Source organism: Mya arenaria, chromosome 17 (genome assembly GCF_026914265.1).
Source record: "Mya arenaria isolate MELC-2E11 chromosome 17, ASM2691426v1".
In the NCBI taxonomy this organism is placed as follows: Eukaryota; Metazoa; Mollusca; class Bivalvia; order Myida; family Myidae; genus Mya; species Mya arenaria.
Window position 1 is genome coordinate 36442609 of NC_069138.1, and position 13948 is coordinate 36456556.

A 13948-nucleotide genomic window follows, 5' to 3' on the forward strand; every position below is an offset into this window, starting at 1 on the left:
TTATTGTTTGAAACTATAAACATCACACACAGTTTGACTTAGCAAGTAAAAGATTTAAAACTGTGTGATAATAGAGTTTCATAATGAAAAACATCATTGTACTAAAACTGGGAACAAAGAAAGAAAACATTATTAAAAATAAAAACAGGACATATATTTGCTAAACTTTGTTTCCAAATGATTACTTAAGTAAAATTTTAAAAGAAAGAGACATCACACGCTGGAACATTCTTAGGAAGCCGACGTTCAATGTGTTGTGTATAAGATGAGATTTTAAAGTTGTACTCTCACATATTGGATGTTTTGACAACCTTTTAATTTGGAATGAGCCACTTTTTGTCGTCAATATCTGCAAACCAGTGATATAAGATTGTTGACAAAAGATCAGATCGCAGATTTTCATATTTTCGTTCGAAAATTAATGTTTTATGGCTAAAAGCGTTACTAATGGTTTAAGAAAAGTGCATAAAATATAAATTTTTGAACTTAAATATGCACATCTGCAATCTGATTTTTTTGTCAGCATTTTTTCATTGGTTTTCCAATCATGTTCGCATAAATTGGCTCGTTCAAAGACAAAAAATAAAAATGTTGTCAAAACGTTCAATCTGTGAGAGTGCAGCTTTAAACGGCTTTTGAATAATGTTTTTCATTTGAAACGTTATGTTTAAAAAATATTCCGATATAAACTTTAAAGAATAGACTTTGGTGCTAAATGGTTTTGTTTACGCTGTTAGATCCAACAAACGATAACACATACTACAATAAAAAAACATTCATGCTAATGACAGGTACAGATTTGTACAAATGTGTGTGTTTTGCAATTTTCACCAGAGCACTCATTATTTATATTGATACGCTTGTTAACCGTTTGCATATTAAGCAATACCTATCTTGCGTGTTTACTAAATAACTTCCTGGTGGCTATAATCACTGCTCGACTGATATCGTTCTCATTTCTAAAGAATACTTGAGACACAGAGCGCGACTTTGTCATTATGGTAAGATATATTTTCATTTTTGAGTATCAAAATGGTGCAATTTCACATACAGGTTAAAATAAATTTGTTTTTGTTTTTGAGTGATAGTTTTCTTAACTGCAAAGCATTTTGATATAAATTTTCAAATCCGGAAGTAAATTATGACTTCGTCGTTGTCTATTTTGATTGACAATATTTAAATATCCACCTTGTTCTTGTTCTTATTATTTTAGTTCTTGTTATTTTAGTTTTTATGTTGTTGTTGTTGTTCTTTTTCTTCTTCTTTTTCTTCTTCTTCTTCTTCTTCTTCTTCTTCTTCTTCTTCTTCTTCTTCTTCTTCTTCGGAGTAGGTTTGGCATTTTCCTTTAAGCATGAGTTTGGCTTTTTAGCATAACCAGTGCGAACCAAACCGCATATGCTACTACTTAAAGTATCTTTTTAGATCGCATATCAAGTTCAAACATTTAGGTAGTTGACTCATGCCCTTTAAAAAGGATAAAAGCTCAAAGATAACGAAGTGAAATACTTTTTCTCTATGGTGCTGATCTGATGAACTCCTTCATAACTTTTATCATGATACAAATGGATAAAGCGATGGATGTCTCGAAAACCGATCAATATTTGACGGTCTTCACGTCAAATTGTAAATAGCAATTGGTCTGTAACAGCTGTAACAGATCGGACACACTTTTTACAATCTGGCATCAGTTAATTATGGATTTCATTGGATTTGGTGTTGATTAAGAGTCGATGCTTTGCTTTCCGCCCTTAATACTATGTTTTGGCAATAGGAACTTTAGAAGAAGAAATAAATATTACTAATTATTTTGACAATCGTTGATGGAGTACATGAACTTTAAAGAAGGCATTGGCGATAACGAGGCTCAATTTAACCAACGTAGGCAGGCCCAATTATGGTGCTCAAATTAACTGTCGGAACTTAGAGGTTACACGTGCACACACACACTTTCTTCGAATTGATTTCGCGAGTATAGGTAATATATCCTTGACCAAAGACTGAGGAATTCAATATCACATGCTGAGCGGCTTGTACCAGCTTTGACTTTTTAGCTCGACTATTTGAATATGGAGAGCTATACTACTCATCCAAGCGTCGGCGTTGGCGCCAAACCTTGGTTAAGGTTTTGCATGCAAGCACACATAGGTTAATATCTCAGCAACTACTTGAGGTATTACAATGAGACTTTATACAGTGGTACACAACCATCCAACCTACTTAATTAACCAAGTTAGAAAACTATAATTTGCATTTAATGCAAATAATAGGCCTTTATTATTCGACTTAGAAATTTTGGTTAAGGTTTTGCGTGCAAGCACACATAGGTTAATATCTCAGCAACTACTTGAGGTATTGCATTGATACTTGATAAAATGGTACTCAACCATCCAACCTACTTAATTAACCAAGTTAGAAAACTATCATTTGCATTTAATGCAAATAATAGGCCTTTATTATTCGACTCAGAAATTCTGGTTACGGTTTTGCGTGCAAGCACACATAGGTTAATATCTCATCAACTTCTTGATGTTTTGCATTGAGACATGATACAATGGTACTCAACCATCCAACCTACTTAATTAACCAAGTTAGATAACTCCTTTTTTGCATTTAATGCAAATAATTGCCCTTTATTATTCGACTCAGAAATTCTGGTTAAGGTTTTGCGTGCAAGCACACATAGGTTAATATCTCAGCAACTACTTGAGGTATTACAATGAGACTTTATACAGTGGTACACAACCATCCAACCTACTTAATTAACCAAGTTAGAAAACTATAATTTGCATTTAATGCAAATAATAGGCCTTTATTATTCGACTTAGAAATTTTGGTTAAGGTTTTGCGTGCAAGCACACATAGGTTAATATCTCAGCAACTACTTAAGGTATTGCATTGATACTTGATACAATGGTACTCAACCATCAAACCTACTTAATTAACCAAGTTAGAAAACTATCATTTGCATTTAATGCAAATAATAGGCCTTTATTATTCGACTCAGAAATTCTGGTTACGGTTTTGCGTGCAAGCACACATAGGTTAATATCTCATCAACTTCTTGATGTTTTGCATTGAGACATGATACAATGGTACTCAACCATCCAACCTACTTAATTAACCAAGTTAGATAACTCCTTTTTTGCATTTAATGCAAATAATTGCCCTTTATTATTCGACTCAGAAATTCTGGTTAAGGTTTTGCGTGCAAGCACACATAGGTTAATATCTCAAGAACTACTTGAGGTATTGCATTGATACTTCATACAATGGTACTCAACCATCCAACCTACTTAATTAACCAAGTAAGATAACTCTAGTTTGCAATTAATGTAAATAATAGCCCTTTATTATTCAACTAAGATATTCTGGGTAAGGTTTTGCGTGCAAGCACACATAGGTTGATATCTCAACAACTACTTGAGGTATTGCATTAAGATTTTATACAATGGTACTCAACCATCCAACCTACTTAAATAACCAAGTTAGATAACTCTAGTTTGCAAAATATATCAAATAATGTCTTCTTTTTAGACATAGATATTCTGGTTAAGGTTTTGCTTGTTACCACTTTTAAGTCAATACCTCAGCGAATACATGATGTATTGCATTGAAACTTTACACACATGCTCCCAACCATTTTACCTTCTTCTTTTATCAAGTAAGATAACTCTATATTTCATATTATATTATGTTTGCCCCTTTATTATGTTTTTTTTTCTGGTTAAGGTCTTGCATGTTAGCATACATAGGATAATATCACAGCAATTACTTGATGTATTGCATTGCGAACTTATTCCATGGTATTCAACCACCCAATGTAATTGAATAACCAAGTTAAATAACTGTATTTTGCAAATAATGGCCCTTAATTATTAGACTAAAGAATTCTGGTTAAAATGCTCCATGTAGATACATTTATGTTAATATCTCAGCACATCATGTATTGCATTGAAATCTAATCTAACAGTGATGTACGTTCGCCAAAACTTTTCAATCCTTACACTGAAAAGCGGCGGAATAGTCGAGCGCGCTGTCTCTGTGACAGCTCTTGTTTATTGTAATCATCAGTTTTAATAATACATAAGAAATATCAAATAAAATACAAGTTGTTTATTTATTTATTGTACAAAGTTTTCAATTTCAAGGAACTGCTTCAAGTCTCTTCAATATTAATACAGTTTGTCTCTAATAAGTTATTAATTACTACTCTCTAAAGGTTGTTAGATGTCATTAAAGATGTCTTTTTCTGCAATTGAACTGTAAAGGAGATTCTGAGCGGCTGGTCGAATGGCTACCTGTTTCATGAACTCGTGACAAATCTGGTTAACGAAGATAGACACATTCGGAGCTCCTAGGCCATTTTTATCTAAAACAACCTCAGATGGATTTGGACGGTTTTTATACTCAAAAAGCGGTTCGTTTAAGTTCGCTGCAAGTAGATCGCGTAGTAATTTTATTAAGCAGTTAAACTTTATGACTTAACTCTTGGGAATCTTTATTATGTTTGCAATATTACGCTTCACTACTGGCAGTCACTTTAAACTTAGATCAATAAATACAAATCTAAAACACTACATTTAATCAATGATATAATTAAAAAAAATACGAATTACCTCAACTGATGTACCGGCATACATCTGAGGTTGTTTTTGATAAAAATGACCGAGGAGATCCGAATGATGTTTACACAAAGGTTTATCGTTTTTTGTAATTAAGTTCCAGCAACCTTGACCTTGACCCCGCTCACCAAAATTAGCAATACCAATTTTTAGCACTATACATCATTCATTACAAGAGTCATTGAGCGGAAAGTATTTTTGACCCCTTACGACATTCTCATTATAATAACCCAGTTTTCATTGAAAAGCTGGTTAAATGCAATGCGGTATAAATGACGTATGCTATGCAAAACATTGATTGTGTCGAAGTTCAATGTGCTGTATATAAGAAGACATTTTAAACGGCCTATGAATAATGATTGGTTCATTTGAAACGTTTTGTTAAAAAAAAAAATCTGATATAATCTTAAAAGAGTTCCAAATGATTTTGTTTACACCGTTAGATCCAACCGACGATAAAAAATACTATGATAAAAAACAGAAATAATATTCATGCTAATGACATATACAAATTGTAATAATGTGTGTGCTTCACCACAGCTGATCAAGGCACACATTCATTATATTGATAGCATATTAACCTTTTAAATATTGCCTCATATTAAGGAATACCAGTCTTGCGTGTTAACTAAACAACTTCCTGGTGGCTATAATCACAGCTACATTGTTATCGTTTTCACTTCTAAAGAATACTTGAGACACAGAGCGCGACTTTGTCGTTATGGTAAGATATTTTATCTTTATCAAATATTAAAAAGTAATACTTGCATATTCAGGGTTAAACAATTTCGCCTTTGTATAACATTTAACTTTTTGAGGGATTGTTTTCTTAACTGAAAAACATTTTAATATAAATTTCCAAATCCGGAAGTAAATTACGAATTTGTCGTTGTCTATTTTTGTGGACCATATTTAAATATCCACCTTAATCTTAATCTTCATCTACTACTACTTCTTCTGTTTCTTCTTCTGGTTCTTCTTCTTGTTCGTCTTCAGCTCCTTCTTCTCCTTTAAGTTCTTATTCTTTTTCTTCTTCTTCTTTTTCTTCTTCTTCTTCTTCTTCTTCTTCTTCTTCTTCTTCTTAAGAAGGAACTAACCGCAACTTTCCTTATCCATTAGGCATCTGGTTCAGCTCTTGTTGTGGCGGCCATTGATTTCGGCACGACCTACTCTGGCTGGGCGTTTTCCTTCAAGCATGAGTTTGAACGGGATCCAACAAAAGTATCTGCAAAAACATGGCGTGGGGGTCAGCTTTCTTCTCTCAAAGGTAACATTGTCTTATCATAATTATCATTCATGTGTACGGTCATATGATTTGATCAAATTCGTTTATCATATAATTACAATAAAGGCTATCGCATTTATGCGGAAATTATTCCATTGCTTAGTTATTGAATTAAGTGAATTCAACAAGGCACAACACTGGTTTTAGAGAAACGAAAATGCCCTATCTGTAACAAACTCATTTTCATACCATGGGAAAATCGTGATATAATACCATGTCCGCGCATAAATATAAAACCTTCATGTTTTCGTATTGTTGTAGGACCAACATGTGTGTTGATCAAGCCGGACGGAAAAACATTGGAGACTTTCGGCTTCGAAGCGGAGAAACGCTATACGGAACTGGCGGAGGAAGATGCCCACAAGAAATGGTTCTACTTTAGGCGCTTCAAGATGAGTCTTTGGAACAAGGTCTGTATTGCAGTACCTTTAAGTTGGACGTACTATATCAATGTGTGTATACCATGTGATAAATTACGTCATACATGCTACGGCGGAAGGCAACATTTTGCTTAAAATAAGACTTAAATCAAAGATAACCTTTCTTTTACTGCATCATTTGAAATAAAACAAAGCGCAGTCTATGCAGCTTAAAGAGCCCCGCCTTCGTTTTATTACCGAAGTTTGATAAGGTGATTAGTTTCATCAAACACTTCGATAAACCTGTTTCCAAAATATTAATTTGACAGTGCTCCGTCAGACGGCCGTATTGTGAAAAGGTTTGTCGAAGTGTTTTAAGAAACTTAACTCTCAATCAAACTCTCGTAAAAGACCGAAGGCGGGGCTCCGTAAGCGGCGTAGACTGCGCTATGTTTCATTTAAAATGGTGAAGAAATCGTGAAGTTATCTTTGTTTAAAGTCTTCATTCGAAGCAAAATATTGCCTTCCGACGTAGCATTTATGACACAATTTATCACGTGGTATACACACTGATGATGCAATTTATCACGTGGTATACATACACTGTATGTCATACGCTTATTTAAGTTTATACCATTAATTTTTATTTTGTCCTGATTTGAATTACTCTGGAGAACGTTACACTGGTTTAAGAAGCAACGAGAAAGTATCCCTGCATGGGATATACCCTACATTGTCTTAAATGAGAAGCGGACAGCTTTACCACTAGACCACACTCACCCTCAATGATAACTAGAAAATGAAGCAAAATTTGTTCTCGAAAACATGTTAAATGCCTTTGTTAAAGTCTGTATAGACAATTTGTTTCCGAGCCTTGCGAACACTTATAATACGAGAATAATGTTGTTTCATGATAGACTGTTTTACGTTGATTTTATTTTATTATTGTTTAATAGATTTATACATTTAGATTGTTAAGTTGTCAACAATAAGAGTGTATTGATGCAGCTTTTTTTAATGCCGAGGTGATAATGATAATGTAACAGGTAGAAAAAAAAACAAACACGCTAATCCTGGACAATCTTTCGTTGCATTTCGTTTTGTTTGAAATTGAACGTAAACAAGATGGATCTATTAATCTTATTTAAATAACAAGTCATGAATATATTACAATGGCTATAATAAATATGAATATTACTTCCTTGTTTAGAAATATTGATATAAATAGTTGAAGTTCAAGTGCATTCAACCACTGTTTTTTATCTATTCTTATTCTTGAATGTAGGTCATTAATCGCAATACAAAACTGGAAGACGAGAGCGGTAAAGAATTACCTGCTATGACGGTCTTTTCACTATCTATCAGGTAATGAACATGACAGGAAAACTTGATCCTTTTGTGATAATTTTTATAGCGCTCATTGCTGGTTTATTTAAAGGCGCCACATCAAAAGTTGATGGTATTTTGTTTTTATTTTAATGCACTATCATATTGTACTCATATGACTTTAAAGATAAAATTTAAAAAAAAATCATTTGATTTCGCTACAGATTACTATTAGCCTTTATAAATGCTCTTTTTAATTTACGATGCCAGAAATTCCCCAGTTAAATGCGCCAGAACATCGCTATTATTTTTGTATCCCTACCTAAATCATATGCAGTTTTTTATTTGATTATGTACAGTCAAATCAGTAAAAAAGATAACACATTGAAATTTAAATTCTAATAATATTTTGTTTGCATCAACCTGTATTGTGCGCCTTTAATACCAGACTATTACAACGATATTCATTATATATATGCAATTGCAAAAGTATAAGCATATACAGCATGACAAGAATATTAATAAATTTACGATTAATCATATACTGGAAACTACATTGAACCAGCCTATTAGCGAAAACACTGTGACACAGACTAAGGCATCGCAAACACTTAACATGGCACACACTTTCACTGAAACAAGAAAGATAGACTACACAATGCACCGACATATCTTCATAAAAAAGGCAAATTACTTGCTCAGACTTTATTTCATAAACCAAATAATAATTTATTTGCTTTAAATTTAAAAGTCTCAAAACTCTTTAAAAGGAGAACATACCGCATCAAAAATAGGTATCGTGGCTTAGTCTTGTTACGACTAACGATGATTTAATGAAGCTGAACTGAAATTCATTTAACGATTTTATTACTGGAAAGTATGCAGCTTAACGTTTTCTTTTCTTTATAGAACTAAACGACAAACTCGTCAATGTCACTAACACATACAGCAACAACAAACATAACATATGCATCAAAATGATGTTCGCGTCAACCATAATTTATCTTGTTATCATTCGACAGGTTTCTTAAGGATGAGCTTTTAAAGACATCCGGTGACCAAATAGGAGGAAATGGTCTGGAACCGGAAGATATTCACTGGGTGCTGACAGTTCCCGCTATTTGGAACGACGCCGCAAAACAATTCATGAGAGAGGCGGCCCAGGAGGTAATGCCTAAACACAACCATAAGCCTACAATATAGTTATTGTCGGGTGAAACGTACATTCGGAACTCTGCGGCCATTTTTATCGAAAACAACCTCGGATGTATGCCGGTACATCAGTTAAAGTAGTTCGTAAAATTTTGAATTCTATCTTTAATTTAATGTAGTGTTTTAGCTTGTATTTATTGATCTAAGTTTAAATTGATAACCAGTGAAGTGTATTATTGCAAACAAATTAGGATTACCAAGAGTTAAGTCATTAAGTTTAACTGCTAATTAAATTACTATGCGATCTACTTGCAGAGGGCCTTAAACATGCCGATTTCTGAGTATGTAAATCGTCCATATTAATCCGAGGTTGTTTTCGAGAAAAATGGCCGAGGAGTTCCGTGTCGTGATACGTTACGGGCCAAAAAGAGTGACAATCATCGACACGATATCTGTACTTCATAGAAGTACATTCTATTTATAGCCGCATATTTATCATAGTTTACAGACGGTAATCATCTTACATCCTGTTAAAAACGTGGGTTTCGACAAACATATCACTTTCTGTGTTTTAATAAATTTGTTATCTAGTGTGTATCAAACTTAATGGTTGTTACGTGACAGTCACTCGCCCAATGAAAGGTGTGTACGTATAACACATTTTATATACATAGCATGTAATACACAGTCTTATTCGACGAGTTTAATAAAAATGCTATTAAGTAAACCTTTGGTAGTGATGAGTCGAACACCTCACAGAAATGCTATTTCCCGGTCTACACGCATTTTAGAATTACCTGGAATCATTTTGAAAAATGTATATTCAATCACTTAGATTCCGTATACATATTAGCTTCTTTTTATCGTCTCTATATATAGTTTTAACATATCGACTTGCAGGCTGGAATGCTTCAAAACATGTTGACAATAGCGCTTGAGCCCGAGGCAGCCTCACTCTACTGCAGGCATCTTCCAGTTGAGAAGGGAGATAATTCCAGGACTTGTCTCTCCAAATTTAGCGCAGGAAAGAAGTATCTTGTCCTCGACGCTGGAGGTAGGTGTTACAAAAATTGATATATCAACTAAATGTATCAGACAAAAGGAATGGTTTGGTGTACCTTGCGAGAAGGTTTGTTATCTACATACTTTCACGTTGAATTGAATTTGTGCGTAGTGTTATAATTATCCACATTTCTAATTTAGGCGGAACTGTAGATATCACTGTTCATGAGGTTGGACCTTCCGGGGATCTAAAGGAACTTCACAAGGCGAGTGGGGGCGCCTGGGGTGGCACGAAAGTCGACGAAGCTTTTATGAATTTTCTTGGGCAGCTTGCAGGTATAAGAATAAGCATAAAAGATTTTGGAGTTTGGAGTTAAAGCTATTGTTTCTCTTTATTTTCTTTATTTCAACTGAAATTTGACAACTTTTGCAACAATAATGCAAATTATGCATCATGCTATTATTGCATTATAATATAGGACCTGACGTTATTGAGAGATTCAAAGATGTAAACATGGAGGATTACATAGATTTGCTTCGTGACTTCGAAATCAAGAAAAGGGACATTGCTCCTAGCAAGGACTCGAAAGTCACAATCAAATTACCTATTGCCCTTTCGGAGTTAGTAAGGGAGATGAAAGGGACAGAGTTAAAGAGTAAAATTCAGCAGTCGGGACTTGGAGAAAAGGTTCGATTTGATATATTATTATTTCTTTCTCGTGTCTTTTCTTTATTGTCACCTTGTGTATGCGTTTTTTGTATGTTGTAAACAACAATCCGTAAATCAGTTTTGTTTTTGCAGGCTAAACTAACTGGCGACAAGCTGAGATTAGAAGCAAGTGTGGTGAAGACCTTCTTTCAAACGTCAATCAGCAGTTGCGTGAAACATGTCTCGGACCTTCTCGATGAGCCCGTCAACCGTGGTGTTCAGGCGATTTTGATGGTCGGTGGTTTCTCGGAGTCACCTATGCTGCAAGAAATGATCAAGACCAAATTTCCAAAATTAACGATCATTACACCACCCGAGGCTGGACTTGCAGTTTTGAAAGGAGCTGTGATATTTGGCCACAGCCCAAAAAGCATTTCAGAACGAGTTAGCAAGTACACATACGGAACCGACATTACGGTTCCATTTGATGAGAGCCAACATCCATGGTCGAAAAGGAAAGAATACAAGAATGGCGAAGTTAGATGTACTGATATATTTTCAAAACTCGTGGAACTTGGACAAACGATGGTAGTCGGGCAACCACAGGATGCACAAAATTTCACACCGGTAACTGAAGATCAAAAGTCGATGCCAATGAACATATATGCGGCTAAAATCAAAGATCCAAAGTTTGTTACAGACTACGGATGCCAGCAGATTGGATCCTTCGATGTCCCAATGACCGGCACTGGGACTGACCGGTCAGTTATGGTGCGAATGACTTTTGCGGGGACGGAGATCGACGTAGAGTGTAAACAGAAGGACACAAGCAATGTTACTCACCTCAAAGTGGACTTTTTGTCGTAAACAAAAAAATGACTTGGTTGTGTTAGAAATAGAATAGAAATATGATTGGACTGTTATCATTATTTTTAATTGGAATATAGGATTTAAGGCGGGTTAATATTTTTTCATCTTAGATTTTTCATGAAACTTGCCCAAAGGCAATAAGTAAACTAAACTGCAATACCCGTCTTAAATGACTTAGTATTAAGCACATAATACGCATTCAGTTATCGAAAAACTAGCCGTTTCTTCTTATGTAAAACATGCTGTGTTATCCTGTTTAGACATATTTACCGATAACTGTAATGTACAGTAGTCAGAAGGTAGTGTTGTTTTCAAACCTTCAAAATGACTACGCCCTGTAGATAATTGTATAAAATAAAATTGGATTTAAATCTGTATTTCTAAAACCTACCGGAATGAAAGCATTTACAAAGGCTGACGATAAGGCGACTATAACTGAATTGCTAGATTTTTTTCCCGCCCGTCCAAATAAAAATGACCGGAACTTTGGTCTCTATTTGCGTATCGGTCCGGTACTGTCTGTGAACGGCGTTTATTCAGACCTACAGTGTCGATGAATAACACTCACAAGTAAAACTAATTGTTACAATCGTGTTCGTGGGTAAGCGATAAGAAAGAGTATGAATGCACATTCAACGGTAAAACAGTCATCTAAAAGATATGAAATAAATAAATAAATAAAATCTCCCGCCACGTTTAAACGTTTAAACCCCAAGACCCCCCCCCCCACCCAATGTAAAACAAATTGGATGAAAATTGAGCAATTAATTTAAATTAGCACATTTCTTTTTGTGAAGAGAGTAATTTTGGCATTATACGGTCCATTTATCGTATGATTGAAGATGTGGGTCATATATAAGCCATTTATATGGTGATTAGTGATGTGTGTCTTTTATAAGCCATATATATGGTGATTGATGTTGTGTGTCATATATAAGGCATATATATGGTAATTGATGTTGTGTGTCATATATAAGGCATGTATATATGGTGATTGATGTTGTGTGTCATATATAAGGTATATATATGGTAATTGATGTTGTGTGTCATATATAAGGCATGTATATATGGTGATTGATGTTGTGTGTCATATATAAGGCATGTATATACGGTGATTGATGTTGTGTGTCATATATAAGGCATGTATATATGGTGATTGATGTTGTGTGTCATATATAAGGTATATATATATATATTTATGGTGATTGAAGTTGTGTGTCACATATAAGGTATATATATGTTTATGGTGATTGATGTTGTGTGACATATATAAGGTATATATATATGGTGATTGAAGTTGTGTGTCACATATAAGGTATATATATATAAATGGTGATTGATGTTGTGTGACATATATAAGGTATATATATATGGTGATTGATGTTGTATGTCATATATAAGGTATATATATATGGTGATTGATGTTGTGTGTCAAATATATGGTAATTGATGAAGTGTGTCATATTAAAGACATTAATATATTGATGGTTGATGATGTGTGTCCTACATAAGCGTTTGAGTACGTATAATGTCGTACATCTTCTGTAATGCAATACTAATGCAGTTTAATTTGGTTCTATCGTCCAATTGAAAGTGGTAATACTGTTCGCAAGACACTACAATATAAAGTATGTTCGTCGAACCCTCAACTTTTATTAAAATATTTAACAATTATCAATGAAATAGTCAGTTTACATCTTTCGAAAGAACAAGCATATCAACATACAGAAAATGAACTAATATGAATACACCTTTAAATCCGCCAAATACTATTGTAAAATTACAAAGGCATCTTATGACCGATTATAGTTCGCTGAAGTTCGAAAAAGCTACAGAAGGATGGATTTATATAATATCTGAATCGTATCGTGCAATGTTGAGCCTTCGGCCGTATATTTGCTTGACAAGTTTTATGGGTTTTTTCATTTAAATAACAATTAAAGAAGCTTTACTAAAGATTTCATGACGATATTTTCAAAATTGTGCAAGACACTTGTTTGCAATGCGCATTTTGAATACATAAATTGACGTCACACAAATGACGTCATAACAGACGCACATTATTGAAATGGCACTGGTCTTCATTGTTCCATACCATTTTAATTCCGCGTGATATTGGCCCAGGTAAATATATGCCCACTTGTACATTTTGAATATATATTAAAATTATTTCAGATAAAGTGTGGTGTTCGTTGTGTATTATAATTAATACCAATAGGCAACCCAACATTTTGTCATCAGTATTGCTTAGAAAAATGATATCGCTGTCATCGGGACGAAAGGAAATCTCGTTGAAAAGTTTGAAAATATGCGGTTGAAATAAATGGCTTCGTTTAATACCTGTTGATTTCAGTCTAAAATATTGCATGATTAAAACATTAACCATAGAAACAAGAAAAAAAATTCGTATTTCACACTGTGTTTTATGTTTCCGTATCACTCAGTCGCCTATTGCTCATGCGCAAATCCAATTCCGCAAAAGTTTGATGTTGATTATCAAGTCATTAAAAAAAAAGCTTTGACGATATGAAACAAAATAAATACTACATTAGTCGTTCGATCTGTTGAATTGTATCTCTTCTCGTTGCTAGCGTCCAGAAGCCCTTGGTCTCGGTCTATATAGAGTTTACGAAATCAACTCATAGTGACAACCATACAGATAAAACGACTAACATAATATTTC

At 34.1% G+C, this 13948-nt stretch overlaps 1 protein-coding gene across 2 annotated transcripts; it reads left to right on the plus strand.

The window, feature by feature from the left end:
- Positions 1–895: 895 nt before the first annotated feature.
- LOC128223642 (heat shock 70 kDa protein 12A-like) lies at positions 896–12748 on the plus strand. Of its 2 annotated transcripts, none has more exons than XM_052932916.1 (9): positions 896–1001; positions 5742–5889; positions 6169–6317; positions 7552–7631; positions 8615–8759; positions 9645–9798; positions 9948–10082; positions 10226–10434; positions 10549–12748. In XM_052932916.1, the coding sequence occupies exons 1-9, from the start codon at positions 999–1001 to the stop codon at positions 11260–11262; spliced, it is 1737 nt and encodes a 578-aa protein (XP_052788876.1). In that variant the 5' UTR covers positions 896–998; the 3' UTR covers positions 11263–12748. The 2 variants fall into 2 exon arrangements, with proteins under 2 accessions (XP_052788876.1, XP_052788875.1); XM_052932915.1 differs by lacking the exon at positions 896–1001 and adding an exon at positions 5248–5346.
- Positions 12749–13948: the final 1200 nt, after the last annotated feature.

Excerpts from the sequence above, each read along its gene's own strand:
- LOC128223642 (XM_052932916.1), top strand. Across the intron at positions 6,318-7,551 it reads AGATGAGTCTTTGGAACAAG|GTCATTAATCGCAATACAAA; the intron begins GTCTGTATTGCA and ends TCTTGAATGTAG. Across the intron at positions 10,083-10,225 it reads TTTTCTTGGGCAGCTTGCAG|GACCTGACGTTATTGAGAGA; the intron begins GTATAAGAATAA and ends ATTATAATATAG.